Source organism: Apodemus sylvaticus, chromosome 10 (assembly GCF_947179515.1).
Source record: "Apodemus sylvaticus chromosome 10, mApoSyl1.1, whole genome shotgun sequence".
Lineage (NCBI taxonomy): Eukaryota > Metazoa > Chordata > Mammalia > Rodentia > Muridae > Apodemus > Apodemus sylvaticus.
The window spans coordinates 38,615,148-38,637,621 of NC_067481.1; the positions used below are offsets into that span (position 1 = coordinate 38,615,148).

Sequence of the window (22,474 nt, forward strand, 5' to 3'; positions counted from 1 at the left end):
ATAAAGATATCTTGGTGGCAGATATGCACCATTTATCTCTATAAATACTTTAACCATATTTTTTATGTTGTGTATCTAAAATCCCATTTCAATATAAAAATCACACAGGAAGCATCTATATAGAAAACAATAATACTATTAGAATAATAGAAAACTAAAATATTGGCACTGGAGAAATTCCTCGTTAAAGTCCACCCACTATTCTTCCAGAAGACACAGGTTTAATTCCCAGTACCACATGACTATTCACAACCTTCTGGGTCTAGGATATTTGGTTCCATCTTCTGCCTTCTTTGGGTACCAGCCACAAACATTATGCCCAGACATACATGCAGGCAAAATACCCATAACACAGTATTTTTAAAAACAAAGGGGCTGGAGCAGTTAAGGGTGGTGTCTGCTCTTCCAGAAGGCCTGAGTTTGACTCATCATACACATGGTAGTCCACAACTGTCTGCAACTACAATCCCAAGAAATCTGATGTCCTTATCTAGAACCACTTAGAAAAAACCCTAATTAATTAATTAATTAATTGTTAAGCAACTTATAGTGATAGTGTCAGAGATGCGGTTCAGTGAGTAAAGGTGCTTGCCAGGTGATCTAAGTTCCACCTCAGGGCCACATAAAAGTGAAAAGAAGGGCTAGAGAGATGGCTCAGTGGGTAAGAGCACTGACTATTCTTCCAGAGGTCCCAGCAACCATATGGTAGGTCACAGCCATCTGTAATGGGATCTGACCTCTTCTGGTATGTCTGAAGACAGCTACAGCATACTCATATAAATAAATGAATCTTTTTTTTTAAAAAAAGAGCCAGGCAATGGTGAAAAGAGCCAAGCAATGGTGCACACGCCTTTAATCCCAGCATTTGGGAGGCAGAGGCAGGGGGGTTTCTGAGTTCAAGGCCAACCTGGTCTATAGAGGTGGGGTGAAAAGAGAGGTCTGGAGAAATTGGCATGGCTATTGAGAGTATATATTGCTCCTGCAGATGACCTGAGTTTATTTCCCAGCATCCATGTCAGGTGGCTCACAAGCCTGTAACTTCAACAAGATATCCTTTGCCCTCTTCTGAAAGCCAAAGGACACCTAATCTCTTATGTGCACAGACTTACATAGATAGATGTAATAAAAAAAAATTAAAGTTATAAAAGTAGGGAACTAGAGAGATGGCTTGGTGATTACGAGTGTATATTACTCTTCTGGAGGTTGTGAGTTCAATCCTAGTACCCATGCCAGGCAGTGCACAACTACCTGTAACTCCAACTCCAGGGACCTGACACCTCTGGCCTCTGTGGCATCTATCTGCACATATGTGTTACTTGCACATACACAAACACACACGTGTGCCCACACACACACACACACACATACTTTAAAGTAGATCAAGTAATAAAGTAGGAGTATTCCAACTCTACAGAGTTGTTCTTTAACCTCTGTGCACATACCATGGCACACCCACACACACACATGCACACATACAATATTAATTAAACTTAAAATGATAGACCAAGTTCTTACATTAAATGAAAATATTTGAAGATGTTAGTTCTCTACAAACTTACTGACTGGATGAACAATTCTAACAAACATGCTAAATGTCTATGTGCATTCTTATACTTTTTTCCATTTTGGTTTATGTGTATGGGTGCTTTGCCTCTATGTATACCTTCACTCCATGTGGATGTGGAGCCCAAAGAGGGTGTTGGCTCCCTCATTTGTATTCATTCTTCATAAACCAAGCACCAAGAGGAGCTAGAGGGATGGCTCAGCAGTGAAGAACACTTGCTGCTCTTGCAAGGGCCTCAGGCTCACTTCCTAGCTACCCACTTCTAGGCTACTCACAACTAACTGTGACTCTATCTTCCTGGGATCCACTGCTCTTTTTTGCCTTCTTGGAGACCAGGCACACAAGTGGTCCACATATATACAGACACTCAAGTATACATAAAACACAAAATTTTGAAGAATAAACCAAATGCTCTTAAAGGGTAAAACATAAGAAGTGAAGCTACTGAATTGCAATTTATTTTATAAGCTGACATGTAAGACAGTGATGTGAGTGTGAAATGGAACAAATAATTCAGTGCAATAGAATATAAAAATAAAAAAAAATAAATAAAACCTGTTGTCAGGCCCATGGAATTCTTCTAGCCTCAGTCTCCTGAGGTAGGTATGAGCTACTACCATGCCCAGCTTGAAATAAAATCTTGTAATTAAAATTATGTATTGTTACTAAGTTTAAGTTAATAGTGGCAAAATAAAATACTTGAGAATTAACATGCCTATAATCCCTTCATTTAAGAGGTGGAGACAGGAGTAGCTGGAGTTCAGGGCCATCTTTGGCTACATATTAAGTGGGAAGTCAACCTGGCCTACATGAGACCCTGTATGAACAATACGTGACTAGGGCTGGTGAGATTGGTTAGCAGTTGGGAGTGCTTGTTTCACAATTGTGGGACTAGAGTTTGGATCACAGCACACACATGACAGCTAGGTGTCCTATATACAGCTGTGGCCCCAGCTCTGGGGACAGAATAGAGTGGCAGAAGCAGGAGAATCTGGGACTTGCTAGATTCCATTTAGACAGGAAAGCACAGGCCCTAGGTACAGGAGAGAATACCTGATGCCTCCACCTGTGTGTACCCACACACAAATGTGCACAGACACACATATTCATATATAAAATATTTTGAATAAGTAGTATAACAGATCTCTATTAAGTCAACAGAGATAAAATAACAAAGGACAAATTAGAAACAAGATTGATTGACAAATAAGTACAGTTGGATGTGCATTAGGAAGTCTTTTACAAAATACTCCAGATTAACAGAAGACCAGCCTTAAGAGTTCTGGATGGTTGGTTGGTTTTTTATTTTTCACAACTGCTTTCTCCAGTATCCTCACTTCCTATGACTAGTGATTATTTCGGTCTTAGCCACCTTGGCATTCTTTCCAGAGAAAGACTAAATATTATTTTTAAAAGAATGAGCTATGCAACTGTGAATAGTCTTTACAGACGATTCATTGTGTGTGAGATTTATCTGAAAGCCAAGTTTAATAGATAACTCTGAAGTGAGCAGTACCTAAACCTTTCAATGGGTCTCCACTTTAAATAATTCTCTCTACTGGTAATGGTGTCACACCTTTAATCTCGGTACATGGGAGGCAGAGGCAGTGAGTTCAAGGCCAGCCGGGTTTACAGAGTGAGTTCCAGGACTGCCACATCTACATAGAGAAACCCTGTCTGGGGAGAAAATGGGTATAAATATATGTTATTTGGCAGCCTGTCTTGTCAGCTCTCTTCTCTTGTACATTTAGATGAGGACAGAACTGTATTTCCTGTCATCTCAGAAGAATCGCCCCAGTCTCTTTGGAATGCCACTGATTGTTCCATGTACTGTACATACCCGGAAAAAAGATCTCTATGATGCAGTTTGGATCCAAGTATCTCGACTGGCCAGTCCACTCCCACCTCAAGAAGCTAGCAACCATGCGCAGGATTGGTAGGTTCTGGGGGATAAGCTAAATAACTAAGTCCTGTGATTTCTAAATACTAAGAGTAACTTTTGAATATGTTGTGATTTAAAAAAAAAAAAAAAAGACCTGTTTTATATAGCAACTAACCATCCTAGTATCTAATGATTTTTTTTATTCTTTACTCTCACCTAAATCCCTCCTGTGATGCCTCGAGTAATATCCTTTATCTTCTCTTGTTGTAAAAGTCAAAAGTGTGAATTCACCAGGAAATTTAAATCATCTCAATTCTCCGAAATTTAGAATGGGAGTGACAAATCTAGATATGAACTCTGAAAAGGCTCGTGCCATAACATGATTCAGTTGGGATGTAGCCATAGTGTGCCTTTCCAACAGGAAGTATCCTAAATCTAGCAGAGAGTTAGTCTTTGTTTTCTTTGCATTCTTTCTACTACAGTTCACTTTGAGTAATCATTGAGCCTTGGTGTCACCTATCAAATTGAATTGCAGCTCTTTTTTTTTTGCTATTGTCCCAAAGAAAAATTAGCTTCTGTAATAACAGTTTTAAAAAGTTATGTTCTTTATGATAGAGTCTTTTGATATTAGGATACAAGGTTAAGGTGTATCTTCAACCTATGAATAATTCATAAGAAAATTAGTTAATGGATTTGTGGTTTTAGTAGAAGTGACATTTGGGTAGAATTAAATTTGAATTAAGGGACTTCTGGGTGAGGACTTTTCCCTGAATTTGCTACTGACCTGGGTATGGATTTTTAAAAAAAAAAGGATAGCTTTTCAGCATTAGCAGTGGTTTGTAAGTGACAATGTCCTTTTGTGAAATGAGGACTCAAGAAGAGGCAGGTTTTAGCAAGGACAGGACTCAGATTACACTAGAGACAGCTGTTATGTATGTGGGAAGTGAAGTTAAAATCCTTTGCTGGAGATAAAGGTGTCACCAACAAGTAGATATATAAGGCTCTAAGATGAGGGACTGTCAATTAAGAGGGTAAATGTTAGACAGAAAAATGTCCAAGACATAATTCCTGAAGCATTTCAACATTAGAAGTTAAGAGAGGAAGGAAAAGGAAGCATCCAGTAATGTCTGATCAATCAAGACTAAATAAATGGTTAAACACCTTTAATTCCAACACTCAAGAGGCAGAAGCAGAAGGATCTGTGAGTTCAAGGCCAGCCTGGTTTACATAGCTAGTTCCAGGAGAGCTGGAACAACATAAGACCCTGTCTCAAAAAAGCAAACAATCAGGCCAGGCGGTGGTGGCTCACTCCTCTAATCCCAGGGAAACCCTGTCTCAAAAAAGCCAAATCCAAAAAACAAAAACAAACAAACAAAAAAAAGCAAACAATCAGAAGGAATTAATGGTTAACCAAAAGAAAATGACCAATTGTTCAAAGTCAGAGAGACTGAACACTGCCCCGCTATGCTTTTCCCACTGAACAAGAGTAAAGTCCACCAACCCCAAAAAAAATTAATTGAATTATACAAGCTTTATTTTCAAGCCGGGCATGGTGGCGCACCCCTTTAATCCCAGCACTTGGGAGGCAGAGGTAGGTGGATTTCTGAGTTCAAGGCCAGCCTGGTCTACAGGGTGAGGTCCAGGACAGCCAGGGATATACAGAGAAACCCTTTGGGGGGGGTGTCTTTATTTTCTGTTAGATGGGGTTATATCCCTAAGGTGGGATTGAGAAAATAGCATCAAACACAGGAGAATGTGGAGGGTATATTAACACTAAAACTGAAAGACTGGGCATTTTCAAGAATTGGGAGACCTCAGGAGGCTTTTTGGTTATATAGGAAATTGGCTGAACATTTCAAAATTATTTGGCAGAACATCTGCCTGTCTCTGCCCCTTAAGTTCTAGGCTTAAATTAAAGGCATGTACCACTATACACTTGAATGGCTTTACTCTTCAAAAGTATCTATAATATAGAAATAGAAAACAGAAAAACAGGATCTAGGGGAGTTGAAGGGCTTTAATTACAAATACCTGTGCTAACCAGAGTTTAAAGGGAAGGTTTAGATTGTCTCATACTTCTCAGTTAGTCTTAGTCCATGATCAGTGGCCTTGATGCTTTGCACCTCCTGTGGTATATCATGATGGAGAGTATGCAGTTAAGTAGCCTGCTTACTTCAGTGTGGCCAAGAAACAGGAGGATAAAAAGGACCAAGATCCCAACCAATATCCACTTCAGGATGTGTGACCCAACTTGTTCTTCTAGGCCTAGACTCCTAAAGGTTCCTCAGCTGCTCAATAGTGCTACAGTCTGGGAACTAGGCCTTTAATATATGGTCCATTAAGGGACTTTGACCATCTCACATGAAGCTAAGCCTAGTGGTTCATTCCCATGATTCCAGTTGTTCCCCAGGCTGAGGCAATAGGATAACAGTCTTAAGACTTTCTTTTACTGAAGTGAGTTTGCATCTAGCCTGGACAACTTAGTATGAGACCCTGTCTCCAGATAAAAATGAAAGAAGACCTAAAGATGAAGCTCAGTGATCTGGTGCCAACCTAGCAGGCATAGTAGCCTGGGTATAATCCCTACTGCGGAAAACAACGGTATCCAACTGTAACAGGAGGGATGGGTTATCTTAGCTTAATATCTGCTCTGTCCTCTGTTAGGGTGCTTCTTAATCATTTTTAAATCATTTTTATTCCTTTCTTTGAGTGCTTGGATGCCTTGGTTTGCTGCTCACTTGCTTTGAATGTGCTAGTGGACAATAAGGTCCATCAATAGTCATTTGGGTTATACAGAAAGAACTCCTGTACCAGCCACTCAGGAGGTAAAAGCAAGTGGATCTCTGAATTTGAGACAACCTGGTCTACACAGAGAAGCTTGAAAAACAAAACAAAATAAACATTCAAGGGGCTGGAGAGATGGCTCAGCGGTTAAGAGCACTGGCTCTTTCAGAGGTCCTGAGTTCAAATCCCAGCAACCACATGGTAGCTCACAACCATCTGTAATGAGATCTGATGCCCTCTTCTGGTGCTGTCTGAAGACAGCTACAGTGTACTTACATATAACAATAAATAAAATCTTTATTTAAAAAAAAAAACACAAAAATAAACAAACAGACAAAAAAAAAAAAGAGAGAGATTGGACTATCAAAGACTTCTGGGTAGGCTGAGGATGTAACTCAGTTGGGAAAGAACTTGCCTGGCATACAAAAGACCCAGAGTTCACTCCATGACATTACTTAAACCAGGTGTGGTGGTGCACGCCTGTAATCTCAGCAGGGGCACACTGCTATAGAAAGTAAATCTTCCTCAGAATAACTTTAAGAGCTCCCAAACCAGAAACGCTTCTTGGACTTTGGTGTGTTTCTTCTTCCAGTGATGACAGCATGGGCTATCAATATCCATTCACTCTCCGAGTTGTGCAGAAAGATGGAAACTCCTGTGCTTGGTGTCCGTGGTATAGGTAAAGTCACCTGTAAAACCAGTCTCATAGAGTCAATTCCAAACATAGTACTTTTTTATAAGATTCCTTGATTTGGAATGTAAACAACAGAATATAGAAAAAAATCATGAATAAGACGACGCTTGATATAAACATGAGAATTGTCCGTCTCTTCTTTGTGAAACAAGTTTGTTCTTTTAGACATGTAATTTTACAGATTACATTCCACTCCAAAAAATTCATAACCCATACTAAGTGTTTTTATTCTAAACTTTGTTTTTCTTTTCTTTTCTCTCCTTCCTTCCTTCCTTCCTTCCTTCCTTCCTTCCTTCCTTCCTTCCTTCCTTCCTTCCTTCCTTCCTTCCTTCCTTCCTTCCTTCCTTTCTTCCTTCCTTCTAAATAGAGTCTCATTTGTGTCACCCAGGCTGATCTCAAACTCCAGTACTCAGCCTCCTGAGCACCGTGGCTTCAGCCATGTACACATGTCTCTTATTAGTCCAAATGTTCTTTCTGAGCCAGTAGAACATAATCTGTTCACTAACCTGACTGGTGTCTTTCCTGAGGTTTTACAAGTCTTTGATGAGTCACTGCTGCTACAGTAGGGACGTACCTAAGAGCACTCAAGTTTTAAGAAGCTGTAACAGACACAGCAACAAACAAAGTAGAGTGGCCATCAGAGCCATGGCTGTCTTGACCTTGTACCAGCCTCTGTAAATTTGTATACATATTTATTTAATGTGCTATTTTACAAGAGATAAGCATTATTAGATCACTCATCTTACAACATAATAGAAATGAATTTATAATTTCTTTCAAGTCAGTTTATACCAATATCAGCTAGTTTCTGTATCGTTTTACTTGCCATAAAACTTGTATCTTTCTATATATTAACAACTGTTAAGTGCATTACAAAACCAAAGACTTGACATTATAAACATGATTCCTGAAATTCTTAATGTTACTGCATCTATCAGATTCTAAAGCTAGAATTTGACAAATTATGAAGCCAAGAGACTTATTAGAGAACATTCTCAATTCTAATTGAGAACATTTTAATTCCTTATTATTTTTTCCTCTGTGAATGCTTTCCCCTTTTAGATTTTGCAGAGGCTGTAAAATTGATTGTGGAGAAGACAGAGCTTTCATTGGAAATGCCTGCATTGCTGTGGATTGGGACCCTACAGCCCTTCACCTCCGCTATCAAACATCACAGGAAAGAGTGAGTGCTGGGGGTGGGCATAACATGGTGGGTTGTATATGGAAAATGTTCCCCAGTTTAACTGTATCATAGCAAACTAAAGTCAGAAATAAAGCTAATTACATTCTCTGTGGTACTTGATATCCTGACATGTTTGCTTGGCTCCCTGCCCCTCCAACTTCTAGAATAAAGAATATTAGGGTATTACATTTAGAAATATTAATAACAAATCTTGGAACAAAACAGTGTTATTAGGTTTATAGGTGGTGCTAAAGAAATGGTTCAACAGTTAGGAACACTTCTACTCTTGGAGAAGACCTGAGTTTGGTTTCCAGCACCACATGCCAGCTAATAGAAGGAGTTTGCATCTCCTGTTCCAGAGGGTCCAGTACACTCTTCTGGCTTCTAAGGACACTGCAGTCACACAGTATACAGCCTTACATGGTGACCAAGCCAATACACATAAACAATCTTTTTTTAAAAATTATGAATTTTAAAGGAAGTTTCAGAGTCTAGAGAGATGACTTAGCAGTTAAGAGTACTTGCAGCATTCACAGAGATCCTCCGTTCAGTTTCAGCACACGCATCAGATGGTTTACAACCCCTTGGTAGCCCCAGTTTCAGTGAATCCAGTGCTCTTATGGCCTCTGTGCAGATATGCACACCGAGAAATAAACATAACACATAAATAATTTTAAATATCAATGTCTTTTTATAATATTAGGTAATGTATATCTGTAATTCTACTGGGCATGGGCAGACCTCCATATTAAATTTCCCAGTGTCTAAAAAGAAAAGGAAAACCCAAAAAGAATTTAGTGGAAATGTAAACAAAATCAGAAGGGTTTCTAATGGATTGTACTGAGTTTATTATATGCCACTTGTCAGAAATTTATTTATAAAAAGCATTTTCTTGGCCGGGCGGTGGTGGCGTACACCTATAATCCCAGCACTCTGGGAGGCAGAGGCAGGCAGGTTTCTGAGTTCGAGGCCAGCCTGGTCTACAGAGTGAGCTCCAGGACAGCCAGGGCTATACAGAGAAACCCTGTCTCTGAACAAACCAAATCCAAAAAAAAAACAAAAACAAAAAAAAAAGCATTTTCTTTAGTTAATAAATAAGTTAATAATAGTAACTGTTCTAGTTCTTTATTATGTTTATTTATTATTTCTTTTTTTTTTTTAAACAACTGACGGAAGAGTTTATTTTGGCTTACAATTCCACTGCCCGACTTTTTTTTTTTTTTAAGATTTATTTATTTATTATATGTATGTACACTGTAGCTGTCTTTAGCACCTCAGAAGAGGGCATCAGATCTCATTAGGGGTGGTTGTGAGCCACCATGTGGTTGCTGGGAATTGAACTCAGGACCTTCAGAAGAACAGCCAGTGCTCTTAGCCTCTGAGCCATCTCTCCAACCTATTTATTATTTCTTGGTAGGGCATATCTGTGTAGATGTCAGGAAACATCTTTCTCCTGCCATGTGAGTCTCAGAATCAAACTCAGATCCTCCGGTTTGGCAGCAAGCTCCATCATTTTCTGATCTATCTCACCAGCTTTACTTTTTCCCGACTTTTTATGCTGCTGAGGAATGGGAGGATGACCAGTTCCAGGCCTGCTTCCTTGTTTAGATTCCAAATTTACCACCATAAACCCAGCTCTTTGTACCTAAGAGTACAAAGGGTATATTGTGGGGGGTTTTTTGTTTCGATTTTTGTTTTTTTTTTTTTTTGTTTCGATTTTTGTTTTTGTTTTTCCAAGCAGGTGTGTGTGTGTGTGTATGTGTGTGTGTGTCTGTGTGTGTGTGTGTGTGTGTGTGTGTGTGTGTGTGTGCGCGCATGTGTCTGTGTCTGTGTGTGTGTGTCCCTGACTGTATGTATACAATTAGAGACAGAGTTTCACTGTGTGGCCCTGGCTGTCCTGGAACTCACTCTGTAGACCAGACTAACTTTGATCTCAGAGATTCACCTGCCTCTGCCTCCTGAGTACTGGGATTAGAAGAGTGTGCCACCACTACCTGGCATACCATGGACTCTTGCCAAACAAACAAAAAGATCACTGTGCTCAGCTGGATAAGGTAGTATAGCCCTATAATCCTGGCACTCAAGAGATTGAAGCAGGAGGATCAGGAGTTCAAAGACTGGATTGAATACACAGCAAGTTCAAGGTCAACCAGTGTTACATAAAATCCTGTCTCAAAACGGGCAGAGAAAGAAAGATACTAGGCTAAAAGCTAAGGAAAATGTGGAAAGCTATTATAGATCAGGCTCACTGTAGTAAGGCATTTCAGAAACTTTAGCAATGCTTTCTTTGAAGAATGAAAATTTCAGAAATAGACAGATTTACAAGTCTCTGTCATAAGTTATAACAGGACATTATCCTGACAAGGATCCTATCAAAGATAGATTACTTAGCCATCTGTTGCTCTTCCCCTTTTTAACAAGCCTGTTGTGCAATCTGAGAAGCTATGGGGACATCACTTACAGGAAATGCCTACATGCAACCTGTCACTCTCACCCACTTCCACTTTCAGTAATACAACATAGTGGGAATTCTGGAGCTATTGAGATCCGTCCTCCTACTGGGGAATAGAAACATGACTAATCTGGGCTCTTACTAAACATGGCTCCTGCCCCTGCTTATTAGCAGGTCATGTAAGAGTGTGCTACACAATTGGGCTTATTACTCACTTGCATCATTATATATATATATTTGGGGGGGGGGGTTGTTTTTTGTTTTTGGTTTTTTCGAGACAGGGTTTCTCTGTATAGCCCTGGCTGTCCTAGAACTCACTCTGTAGACCAGGCTGGCCTTGAACTCAGAAATCTGCCTGGCTCTGCCTCCCAAGTGCTGGAATTAAAGGCGTTTGCCACCACTGCCCTGCGGTTTTTTTTTTTTGTTTTGTTTTGTTTTTGTTTTTTTTTTTTTTATCTAGGTAATTTTCCATCTAAGACTTTTTCTTGGGAAAGAATATTCTGTTCTCTATGTAACATTTTTTTAAAACAGTGAAAAAATTAGAAATGTGTTTATCCCATATTAGAATATGGTTAAATAAAGTATGATATATTCTTTATATAAATTATTATGTAGTCACTGAAAATGATTACTGAATTTTTACTACATAACTAGATACCAGTTTTCTAATTTTGTAAAACATTTTTAATATTTTATTCATTGCTAATTTCATAGATGTATACAACGTATTTTGATCACATCCCCCCTCAATTCCCCTCTTTTAAGCTCAAGACTTCCTAGAACAGGTCTCTTTCTCTCAACTTTGTCTTCTCTTTTTTAATCTTTTTATGTATTTAGATGTTTTACCTACATACATGTCTGTGCACCACTTGTGTTCCTGGTACTCAGAGTCCAGAAGAAATTCCTTGGAACTGAATTTAAGACAATTTTGAGCTGCCATATGTTCCTGGGAATTGAATCCCAGATCATCTGTCAGGAGCAGTCAATGCACTAACCTGTTGAACCATCTCTCCAGCCCCACTTTTAAATGTGCCTGTGTGTGTGTGTGTGTGTGTGTGTGTGTGTGTGTGTGTGTGTGTGTGCGCGCCATGGCACATGTGACAGTCAGAGAACAAAGCTCAGGAATTGGATTTCTCCTTCTGTAGTGTGGGCTCTGAGAATTGAACCCAGATAACAGACTTGGCAGTCAGTGCTTTTACCCACTGAGCCATCTCAACCTAACACACCAAGTTTTATGGGTAAGGTTTTTGGGTGTTTTTGTTGTTTTTAAGCATCAAGTGATTTGTTTGACTGGTTGTCTGGTTTTTTTGAAACAGGGTTTCTCTGTAGTCCTAGGTGTCCCAAGATTTACTCTATAGACCAGGCTAGCCTCAGACTCACAGTGCTGGGATTAAAGACATGTGTCACCACACCTGACAGAAGGCTACAGGCTTAAACCTGCACTCCAGACCACTGAGGATCTTTTGGGCTTTTTAACACCCAATAGTATGGAGTGAGGGTGTAATGCAGTTTGTAGAGTGCTTGCCTTGTATATACGAAGCCTTAGCTTTGACCCCTAGCACTAAATACTAGGTATAGTGACAGATGCCTATAATCTTAGCGTGCACTTGCTCTCTCTCTCTCTCTCTCTCTCTCTCTCTCTCTCTCTCTCTCTCTCCCCTTCCTTCCTTCCCTTCCTTCCCTCTCTCCCTCCCCAGCTGCCTCTGTCAAGTGGTGAGATTGACTGAAGGCTTGCACCACTTTTTTTTTTTTTTTTTTTTTGGTATTTTGGATTTTGGTTTTTTCGAGACAGGTTTTCTCTGTATAGCCATGGCTGTACTAGAACTCACTCTGTAGACCAGGCTGGCCTTGAACTCAAAAATCCGCCTGCCTCTGTCTGTCAGAGTGCAGGGATTACAGGCGTGCCACCACCAGCCCCGGCCTGGGTCAATATCTTGATAGTGGTTTCCTTTTCTTAAGGATATAGGGCCACCATGAATTGGTCAGCAGATAAGGCACAGAGCAACCAGAGTTCAATCCCCAGAACCCACATGGTAGAGAGGAAAGAACTGATTCCCACAGATTGTCCTCTACTGCCACACATACTGTGGCTAAAAGGACAGATAAATAAAGCAAGCAATTTTGTTTTAGAATATGAAAGACCAGGCGTAGTTTTGTACATGTTTAATTCTAGAACTAGGGATGCCGAGACAGGCAGATCTTGATCTAAATAGAAAGTTCTAGAACAAACAAAACTATACAATGAGATTCTGTCTCAAAACAATTTAAAATTTGAACTGATATTTATATTGCGTACATATGGGGCTGTAGAGGTGACTCAGTAGTTAAAAGCATTTACTGCTGTTTCAAAGGACCCAGGTAGCTCACAACCACCTGTTACTCCACTCCAGGAGATCCAATACTCTCCTGGACCCCACAGGCATCTGTGCACATTCCCACACAAACACACACATACACATGATTTAAAATAGAATAAAAACAAAAGTAATAAAAGGTTTCTATGTTTTTAAAAAGTTTTGAAGAGGGTGTGCATAAAATATTATTTGAATAGTAGTAGAGGATCTAGCCATGGATCCCAAGAGGTAAAATCATTTTTATCATTAAAGGAAATTGTATTGATAAATGTCACAAAATAAATTTTATCAATCTTTCATTCCTCAACTACTTTCATAGCCCAAGTAGTCAAAACAAACAAACAAAAATCTCACCATTCTTTACTAGTATGTTGTAGCATGTCATAAAGCATGCCTGATTAAGAGAATAGGCATAAAATTTCGCTGGCTATGAAAAAAGAGACATCACAAACACTTTGTACACTTACGTTTCTGCAAAGCAGACAGCCCTGATATAGGTGGGTTTGTGTATGTTGATGTTGGGTGCCAGAAGTCAGCCTCAGGTATGATTTCTCAGTAGCAGTCTACCTTAGTTTTATTTTGTTTGTTTACTTTTAGACAAAGTTACTAATCTGAAATTTACTAATTTATATTTATTAATCTGAAATTCAACAATTAGGCTAGGCTAGTTCACCACGGAGCCCCAAAGATCTGTCCTTCTGCCTTCCCGGCACTAACTTTACAAGCACATGTCACCACACTTGGTTTTGGGGGCTTTTTGTTTGTTTGTTTGTTTGTTTGTTTTGTTTTGTTTTGTTTGGAGGGTTTTTTTGATTTTTCGTTTTTCGAGACAGAGTTTCTGTGTGTATCCCTGGCTGTCCTAGAACTCACTCTGTAGACCAGGCTGGCCTCAAACTCAGAAATCTGCTTGCTTCTACCTCTCAAGTGCTGGGATTAAAGGCATGCGCCACCTGGGTTTTGTTTTTGTTTTTAAAGATTGAACTCAATTTCTCATGTGAACACATGGCCAGCACTTTATAAACTCCCTAATCTGATAATTTTTTTTTTTTTTTTACTGAGACCTGATCTCACTGTGTAGCCCAGGCTGGTCTTAATGATCCACCTGCCTCAGCCTCCTGAGTGCTAAGATTATAGGTGTGTATATCCACACATGTTTCCTAGCATATCCACTTTTCCTTAAGGTGACCTGCTCAAAAGATGCTGAGAGAGCTGGCTACAGTAGCACATTCTTAATACCTGCTCTTAGAAAGTTCAAACAGGAAGATCAGGAGTTTGAGACCACCTCGCTACCTAGGGTGGTCAGTGTAAACTCTAAAGTGCATAGCAAGACCCCGTCACAGAGAAACAGAAATAGCCTGAGAAACTGTTAGTACATAATCACTATAGATTTGTTTTCAGAACCAGTGACCCAAACAAATTATCCTTTTAAATATAAAAACATACTTTTCCCCTAAAGTTCCTCTAAATGGAATTCTTTAGACCAAATGGTGATACATTGTTAAAACCTTCATTGCCTGATGAACTCCTCCAACCTTGATAGTTTACTGACATATTTGACAGCCTGTGGCTCAGCTGTCTCCTCTGTAGGGAAAAAGAATCACCTGAAAACCTGCAGTCAGTGAAATGGCCAATCTATAATCCAAGCAGCCCAATGTCCCCAAGAGTTTCCGGAAAGCTACCAGTTAGGGAATTGCCTTGGGTGAAGAGGGGCAGTAACGTGGCTGGTGAGGATTGCGCTGGGAACTTTGACAGGAAGAAGCAGGCATTGTTGGGTTTGTAGTCCAGGCTCTGCCTTGGAAGAAAAACTTCAATATTCATATGTGAAGTCTCAGATAGCCTTCATGTCACTGATGGCATGCCTTTCCTACCTTCTCTTTCATAACAGAGACAAGCAAGTCTCATCTTATCTCATGGTTCTTGATTGCTTATTGGGTCGTAGGCAAGAGTATGAGACTGGGGAGAGAATCCTTGACTGCTGCTGTCGTGGTCCTTCTCTCAGTCCTCTGCCCTACTTCACCCTTCCCACCTTTATGCTCCTCTCTCTTCCTGTTTGCACTTAGGATTTTCCTTTATGATTTTCCTTTAGAGATTGAAGCCAGAGGCCCAAAACACCCTAGGCAAATACTCTCCTGCTGATTAATTTACACTCCTAGCCTTTGTACTCTCTTCTGAAACATAACTCCGTGTCCCAAAGCTTATCATACTGGTTGTCTGGACCCAAAAGTTTTGGCCGGAAATTAAAGGTTTTATCAACAAATGCATTATTCTTTTAACTTTGCCGGTCATTTTATTGCCATCACAGAAAAAAGAACATTTATTAAACTGAGGTAACTCATTGCTAGACTACATGCCCTAGATGCATGAGGGTTCAGTCTACTCTCCTATACCCTCCAAACAGCAGTCACGAAACATAATGATAATATGTTTGATATGCAAATGAGTTGTATATTAGGGTTTAATGTCTAGTATATTGTTTTCTCATGATGAAGTTTTCTTTCTTTTTGAAGATTTTTTTTTTTTATGAACATTGGTGTTTTGCTTGTGTGAGGGTGTCAGAATCCCTTGACAGACCCTGTGGGTGCTTGGAATTGAAACCGGGTCCTCTGGAAGAACAGGCAGTGATCTTAATCTCTGCCATCATCTCTCTAGCCCCTTCTGGATTTTTTTATTTCATCCATATCTGGCTTCACTACTCTGTATTATTTCTCCTAACTCTGTCACACATGCAGTACTCTAATACTGCCTAAAATATGCTTGCTTTTACTGCTCTTTTCTTAAAGGCTAGTTCACATTTAAGCTGTCTTAAGGATTTCAAAATTACGAAGTAAGCAGACATTTTAACTCTTGGGTTTTTGTTTGTTTGTTTGTTTGTTTGTTTGTTTGTTTTTGTTTGTTTTCTCATTTTAAGGATTCAGAAAAATTTTAAGAGAAACTATGTCAGAGACTGGAAGGGTAGCTCATTTGATTGCTTCTCTAGGATTCATAGAGCCCTGGATTCACTTCCTACCACAGCATAAAATCATGTGTGGTAACACACACCTGTTTCCCCAGGGCTATACAGCATGCACGCTCACCTACTCACCCCAGAAAAAGAACCCACTAAGACAAAAGTAATAGTTACACCAAAGTCCAACTTGGTGAACCACTGAGTTTTTATTGGGATAACTAACAGAGGTATGGGTGAGAGAAACAGGTACTGAATTATACAGCTCTATCGGGCTAGAAAGTGGTCCTTCCAGAGGACCCTGGTTCAATTCCCAGTACCCACCTGGTGGCTCTACAGGATCTGCCCTCTTCTGACTTCTGCAACTTGCTGCCCAACCTACAGGCAGCTGTGCAGGTCCAAAAAAATCTCTTAGCATTTTAGCTGGTCAAAGTTTCTCAGAAGTCATTTGTGGATTGTGTATACAGCAGGGGTGGGGGCACTTTGATGATCTTGATCTTGCAGATTTCAGCTTTATGTGAAATTTAACAACCTAGATCTCATGAACCTTCTGCCCACCTCCTGGAGGGAATATATGTGAGAGTCTTTTGCCTGAATGTATATGTACATGTGCTATGCTTGCAGAGGCCAGAAGAGGGCACCAGATCCCCCTTGGACCTAGAATTAAAGCTAGTTGTTCTACATCATGTGGGTACTGGAAATTAAACCAGGTTCCTCAGAAAGAGCAGCCAGTGCTCTTAAGGGCCAAACCATCTCTTTAGTTCCACAGGGAGAATGTTTCACTTCTAGGAAATTGCTACACAATCAAACACAAGGATCAGAAGCTCAAAGTTATCTTCAGTTACATAGTAATTCTGGATCAGTCTGAACTACATGTGACCCTGTCTCAAAAGAAAAAAATATAGTTGCATAAATAGTCATTTAATCCAGGTAATATTGGTAGGGTGTGTGTGTGTGTGTGTACACGTTGTGTATGTGTGTGTGTGTTTTGCATTGCTCAAAGACTAGCTTGGGTTGTACGTCACCACATGTAGATCACATATGAGTTTGTGACTAAGAAGATGTTATATATCTAGATGTTCATTTTAAATACCCTCAACACAACTCTGGTGTATCCTGTTTCCTCCTGTAATAGGTTGTAGAGGAGCATGAAAGTGTGGAGCAGAGTCGCCGAGCACAAGCTGAGCCCATCAACCTGGACAGCTGTCTCCGTGCCTTCACCAGTGAGGAGGAACTGGGGGAAAATGAGATGTACTACTGCTCCAAGTGTAAAACTCATTGTTTGGCAACCAAGAAGTTGGACCTCTGGAGGCTTCCTCCAATCCTGGTATGTTAATAGTCCTGTGTGTATGAGGAGAGTCTAGTGTGAGTTAGAGGAGTCATTAGCAGGATTGCAGGGCTATTTTTAAGGATAAGATATCTCCTATAGCTGTGTTTAGAGACTTTTTCTACCTGGGTATACACATACCTTTAATCCCAGAATTTGGGAGGCTGAGATAGGAGGATCATCAAAAACTTCAGGCAAGCCTAGGCTACATCGTGAGTTCCAAGCTAACCTAGACAAAGTAAAGCCCTGATTCCAAAAAGAAAAACACGAGGTGAGGGTGTTGTAAAAGTAGCCTGAAGTAATTGCCTTTTCCAAGGCTTGCTTGGCTGCTAACTTAGGACTAGACCTGGAAGCTTCTAGCCTCTGTATAATCTTATCCTAGGCCTCGAATGTTTTCAGCCTCTGAGACTTAGTGCTGAATTAAATTCACCCTTCCTAGTTCTTTCTGACCTCTGGCTGGCTGGTTCAACTCAGCTTTCTGGCTCAGTCTCATTCTCTGGCTCATCTTTCTCTTCAACCTCTCTCTGTACAACGGTCCTGTTAAAACTGCCTTCTACTCCTTGTCTCTGCACTACTCTCCCCTAAGCAGCTTCCCTTCCTCTCTCATTGAGAGTTGAGCATATCCTATTCTGTTATATCTTTCTCTGATTCATCATATTTTCTCCCACACAAGGCATCACTTTCAAATATGGATGCTTCCTTCTCCAAACTAACTTTAACTTTATTTTCAATTAAGGGTGTGTCTGTATTCCAAACGGGAGGATTAAATGTGTGTCATTACAGCTTGATTACTCAGACCTAGAAGATCAGAGCAGCCATGTTGCTCGATTAAAATTCCTCTACAGACAATCTTACTATGTAGTCCTGGCTAGCCTGAAATTTGCTATATAGATCAGGCTGGCCTTAAACTAAAAGATCCACTGCTTCTGCCTCCCTAGTGCTGGGATTAAAGGTGTGCACTACCACAACCTGTTTCAGTATTAGGAAATTTTCTATTTGTTTTTTTCTTATATGTATGGATGTTTTTTGCCTGCATGTCTATGGACTGCATACCTCATGTGCGTGTAGTGCCCCCAGAGGCCAGAAGAGGGCATCGGATACTCTGAAAATGTGTTTATTATAGAGGGTTGTTAACTACCACATGGGCACTGGGAACCAAAGCTGGTTCTGAGCCATTTCTCCAGCCCCAGTATTCTATGAACATAATAACTTCCCAAGAATGAATATACAAGAAATTGATGACATTCATTTGGCTAGCTCCAGAAATGAAAACGGATAGAAAGGAAGACAACAGGATGGGCAGGCCAGGGAACCCAATAGATAAGGAAGTGGGGATTTTTAAATATAAGGTATGATTAATATGCAGCTAAATGCATAGATTTTTTTAATGTCAGGCTTGATGACTTTGCCAATTGCATTATGCATATAACAATGACATAATTCAAGGAATGAAAGCATTTAGTTAAAACATATATTTGACATTGTTAACAATGCACAAATGTTCCATGTTCTTCAGAACCCTTGAATGCTCCTACCTTTTCTTCTTCAGATTATTCACCTTAAACGATTTCAGTTTGTAAATGGACGGTGGATAAAATCACAAAAAATTGTTAAATTTCCTCGTGAAAGTTTTGACCCTAGTGCTTTTTTAGTACCAAGAGACCCAACTCTTTGCCAGCATAAACTGCTCACACCCCAGGGGGATGACTTCTCTGAACTAAGAATCCCAGCAGGAGATGCGAAGAAAGTGGATGTCCAGAACTCAGCAGGGGAGGAAGATGTGCTCCTGAGCAAGAGCCCATCTTCACTCAGTGCAAATATCACCAACAGCCCAAAAGGTACGGGGAAGGGCTTTTATCTATATTTCAGAATTGTTACTTTGAACACAAGATAACAGTCTCCTTAAATCTAGATTCTCATTTGTCATTCATAAAATGGAGAAAATACCAAGTTACAGCGAAAGGATTTGAAAATGCCAGGAGTAGCGGTGTTGTAAGTCACGGACGGGAGAGACATCAGTGCTGGTACTCAGCCAGTTTCTTTTCCCATTTTTTACTTTAAGTTCAGGACCCCAGCCCACAAGATGTTACAACCCATATTCATGATGGGTCTTCTTTTCTTAATTAAACCTTCCTAGAAACACTCTGAAGCACACTCAAGAGCTGTGTCTCCTAGGTGATTTTAAACCTGCTCAGATCCAGATTGACTGATGAGCTATCACAAATACCAAAAACCATGGGTATTTAAGTGCCTTGTGCAAAGTATTGTTATTTACATATAACCTACTTATATAGTCTCTGCACATTATAAGTCGTCTCTATATCTTTTATAATGCTCAATACAAAAATAGAGGTGGGATATAATACACACCTATAATCCCAACTCTTGGAAAACTAAGACAGGGAAATAAGACAGGGAAATTTTAAGTTTTTTGTTGTTGTTGTTTGTTGTAAAGATTTATTTATTTTAGGTATATGAGTACATAATCGGTGTCTTCAGGCACACCAGAAGAGGGCATCAGATCGCATTACAGATGGTTGTTAGCCACCATGTGGTTGCTGGGAATTAAACTCAAAAGATGTGGATTTTGAGGCAAGGTTTAGACCAGCCTGGAATACAGAGTGAGTTCCAGGACAGCCAAGGCTACGCAGAGAAACCCTGTCTTGTGGGGATTAAAAAATAATAACAATAATATAGATAATTTAAAAAAAAAAACCTTATTCCACTTCAGTTGTAGTAAATTTCAGATGTCACGTTTACAGTCAAAATAACCATCACAAGCTCTGTAATAAGGAGTTAAGAGTAGGCAGCCAGCATTCCTATCTCTTTGTGTACATTAAGGAAGCTAGCTTCAGAGTTAGCTTTTGGCATCCAATTTAACCTGTGGCATTTGGACTTCAACTCTCCCTCTCACTTTCACAGGTTCACCTTCTTCATCAAGAAAAAGTGGGGCCAGCTGTCCCTCCAGCAAAAATAGCAGCCCTAACAGCAGCCCTCGGACCTTGGGGAGGAACAAAGGAAGGCTCCGGCTGCCTCAGATTGGCAGCAAAAATAAACTGTCCAATAGTAAGGAGAATCTGGATGCCAGCAAAGAGAATGGGGCTGGACAGATCTGTGAACTGGCAGACACCTTGACCCGAGGACATGTGTTAGGAGGCAGCCAGCCTGAGCTGGTCACTCCCCTGGATCATGAGATCACTTTGGCTAATGGATTTCTTTATGAGCATGAGGCATGTGGCAATGGCTATAGCAATGGTCAGCTTGGGAACCATAGTGAAGAAGACAGCACTGATGACCAAAGAGAAGATACACACAGTAAACCTATTTATAATCTATATGCAATTTCGGTAAGTGATGTATTACATAGATTTCAACAAATATTTCTCAAGCTGGGCATGGTGACACATGCTTTTCATTCCAGCACTTGAGAGGCAGAGACAGTCAGATCTCTAAAATTCAAGGACAGCCAAGGATAGACTGAGAAACTCTGTCTTGAAAAAAAAAAAAAGAAGAAGAAGGGCTGGAGAGATGCCTCAGCAGTTAAGAGCACTGCTGCTCTTCCAGAGGTCCCAAGTTCAATTCTCAGCAACCACATGATGGTTCACAACCATCTGTAATGGGATCTGATGCCCTCTTCTGGGGTGCCTAAAGACATCCATGTACTCACATAAATAAGTCTTTTAAAAAATTGGGGCGCAGGCGGTGGGGGCGCACGCCTGTGATCCCAGCACTCTGGGAGGCAGAGGCAGGCGGATTTCTGAGTTCGAGGCCAGCCTGATCTACAGAGTGAGTTCCAGGACAGCCAGGGCTATACAGAGAAACCCTGTCTCAAAAAAAGGCGGGGGGGGGGGGGGGGGGGGGGGAGGGCGGGAACCAAGATGTCTATGTAATTAGTATAATTTGATTCAGAGGTTCAAATAATCTTATATTAAGTATTTCTAAGAGCCGGGCGGTGGTGGTGCACGCCTGTAATCCCAGCACTATGGGAGGCAGAGGCAGGCGGATTTCTGAGTTCAAGGCCAGCCTGGTCTACAGAGTGAGTTCCAAGACAGCTGGGGCTACACAGAGAAACCCTGTCTTGAAAAAACCAAATCAAAAAAAGAAAAAAAAAGTATTTCCAAGGGCCAGGTTGTGGTGGCGCACTCCTTTAATCCCAGCACTTGGGAGGCAGAATCAGGCAGATTTCTGAGTTCAAGGACAGCCAGGGCTACACAGAGAAACCCTGTCTCCAAAAAAAAGATTTTCAAGTTTAGGCCAACCTAGGCTATATAGCAAGATACCTTCTTTAAAAAAAAAAAAAGAAAGAAAGAAAAAGGCAGGTGTGGTGGTGCACACCTGTAGTCCCAGCACTTGGGAAGCAGAGGCAGGAGGATTTCTGAGTTTGAGGCCAGCCTGGTCTATAGAGTGAAGTCTAGGACAGCCAAGGCTACACAGAGAAACCCTGACTCCAAAACAAAACAAAACACACATGTATGTGAAATAGGTTTTTTTTTTTAAAGGATTAGGTGATTGTAAACATTTTTTCTTGACTATCTAGGTGGTCATCTTGCTTATTAGATCTTAGCACTGTGCCCTGGCTGAAATATTGTTAATTACTAACACACCACCACTCTCTTCTTTCTTTAGTGCCATTCAGGAATTCTGGGTGGGGGCCATTACGTCACTTATGCCAAAAACCCAAACTGCAAGTGGTACTGTTACAATGACAGCAGCTGTAAGGTAAATATTCTCAATCTTTAAATGAAAGTTAGAAACAGAATGCCAATAAATTTGGAGAACATAATTGAAATAATAGCCCTTTCACTGAGCAGGAAATAGTATCTGTATGAAGGAGGTCTCTACATAGATGCTGTTCAGTGTTAAGGAAGCAGAGGTGATGGCAAAACTTGGGATGAACAGAAAATATGAATAGTGAACAAAAAGAAGATGTTATATAATGAGAAATTGAATTTTTGGGGTTTGAGTTTGTTGTGTCCCCCCCATGCCGACCATAAATCCCAGGGCAGCACATGTTAGGACAGCACTTGTACGAAAGAGTTGAACTCTGCAATGCTGATTTTCTTTTAACCATTAGACTTTGGTGGGGTTTGTTGGATATGGTGGCTACCCCCTTGATAGAAATGGGGCAGGAGGGTCAGGAGTTCAATCAAAGTCATGTTCCGCTACCTAAATGAGCTTAAGGCCCCTCTGCACTACATGATGCAGAGTCCCAGAAAAACCTCTCACTCACTAAAAAATAAATAATAATAATAATTTGATGAGGTTTAGAGCATTCCTTGGCCTATGATTA

The 22,474-nt window shown here is 40.4% G+C and overlaps 1 protein-coding gene across 3 annotated transcripts in view; it reads left to right on the plus strand.

Annotated features, from left to right (window-relative positions):
* The window catches only part of Usp32 (ubiquitin specific peptidase 32), a 134,194-nt gene that overhangs the window by 109,451 nt on the left and 2,269 nt on the right, over window positions 1–22,474 (plus strand). For 2 of the 3 annotated variants that reach the window (XM_052196929.1, XM_052196930.1), the window contains exons 27-33: window positions 3,316–3,500; window positions 6,823–6,909; window positions 7,987–8,107; window positions 16,993–17,184; window positions 18,734–19,022; window positions 20,107–20,531; window positions 21,811–21,903. In XM_052196929.1, the coding sequence (XP_052052889.1) occupies window positions 3,316–3,500; window positions 6,823–6,909; window positions 7,987–8,107; window positions 16,993–17,184; window positions 18,734–19,022; window positions 20,107–20,531; window positions 21,811–21,903 (1,392 nt within the window). Of the gene's footprint in view, window positions 1–3,315; window positions 3,501–6,822; window positions 6,910–7,986; window positions 8,108–16,992; window positions 17,185–18,733; window positions 19,023–20,106; window positions 20,532–21,810; window positions 21,904–22,474 lie in introns of those variants that run through there. The other variant, XM_052196932.1, reaches the window with a different exon arrangement.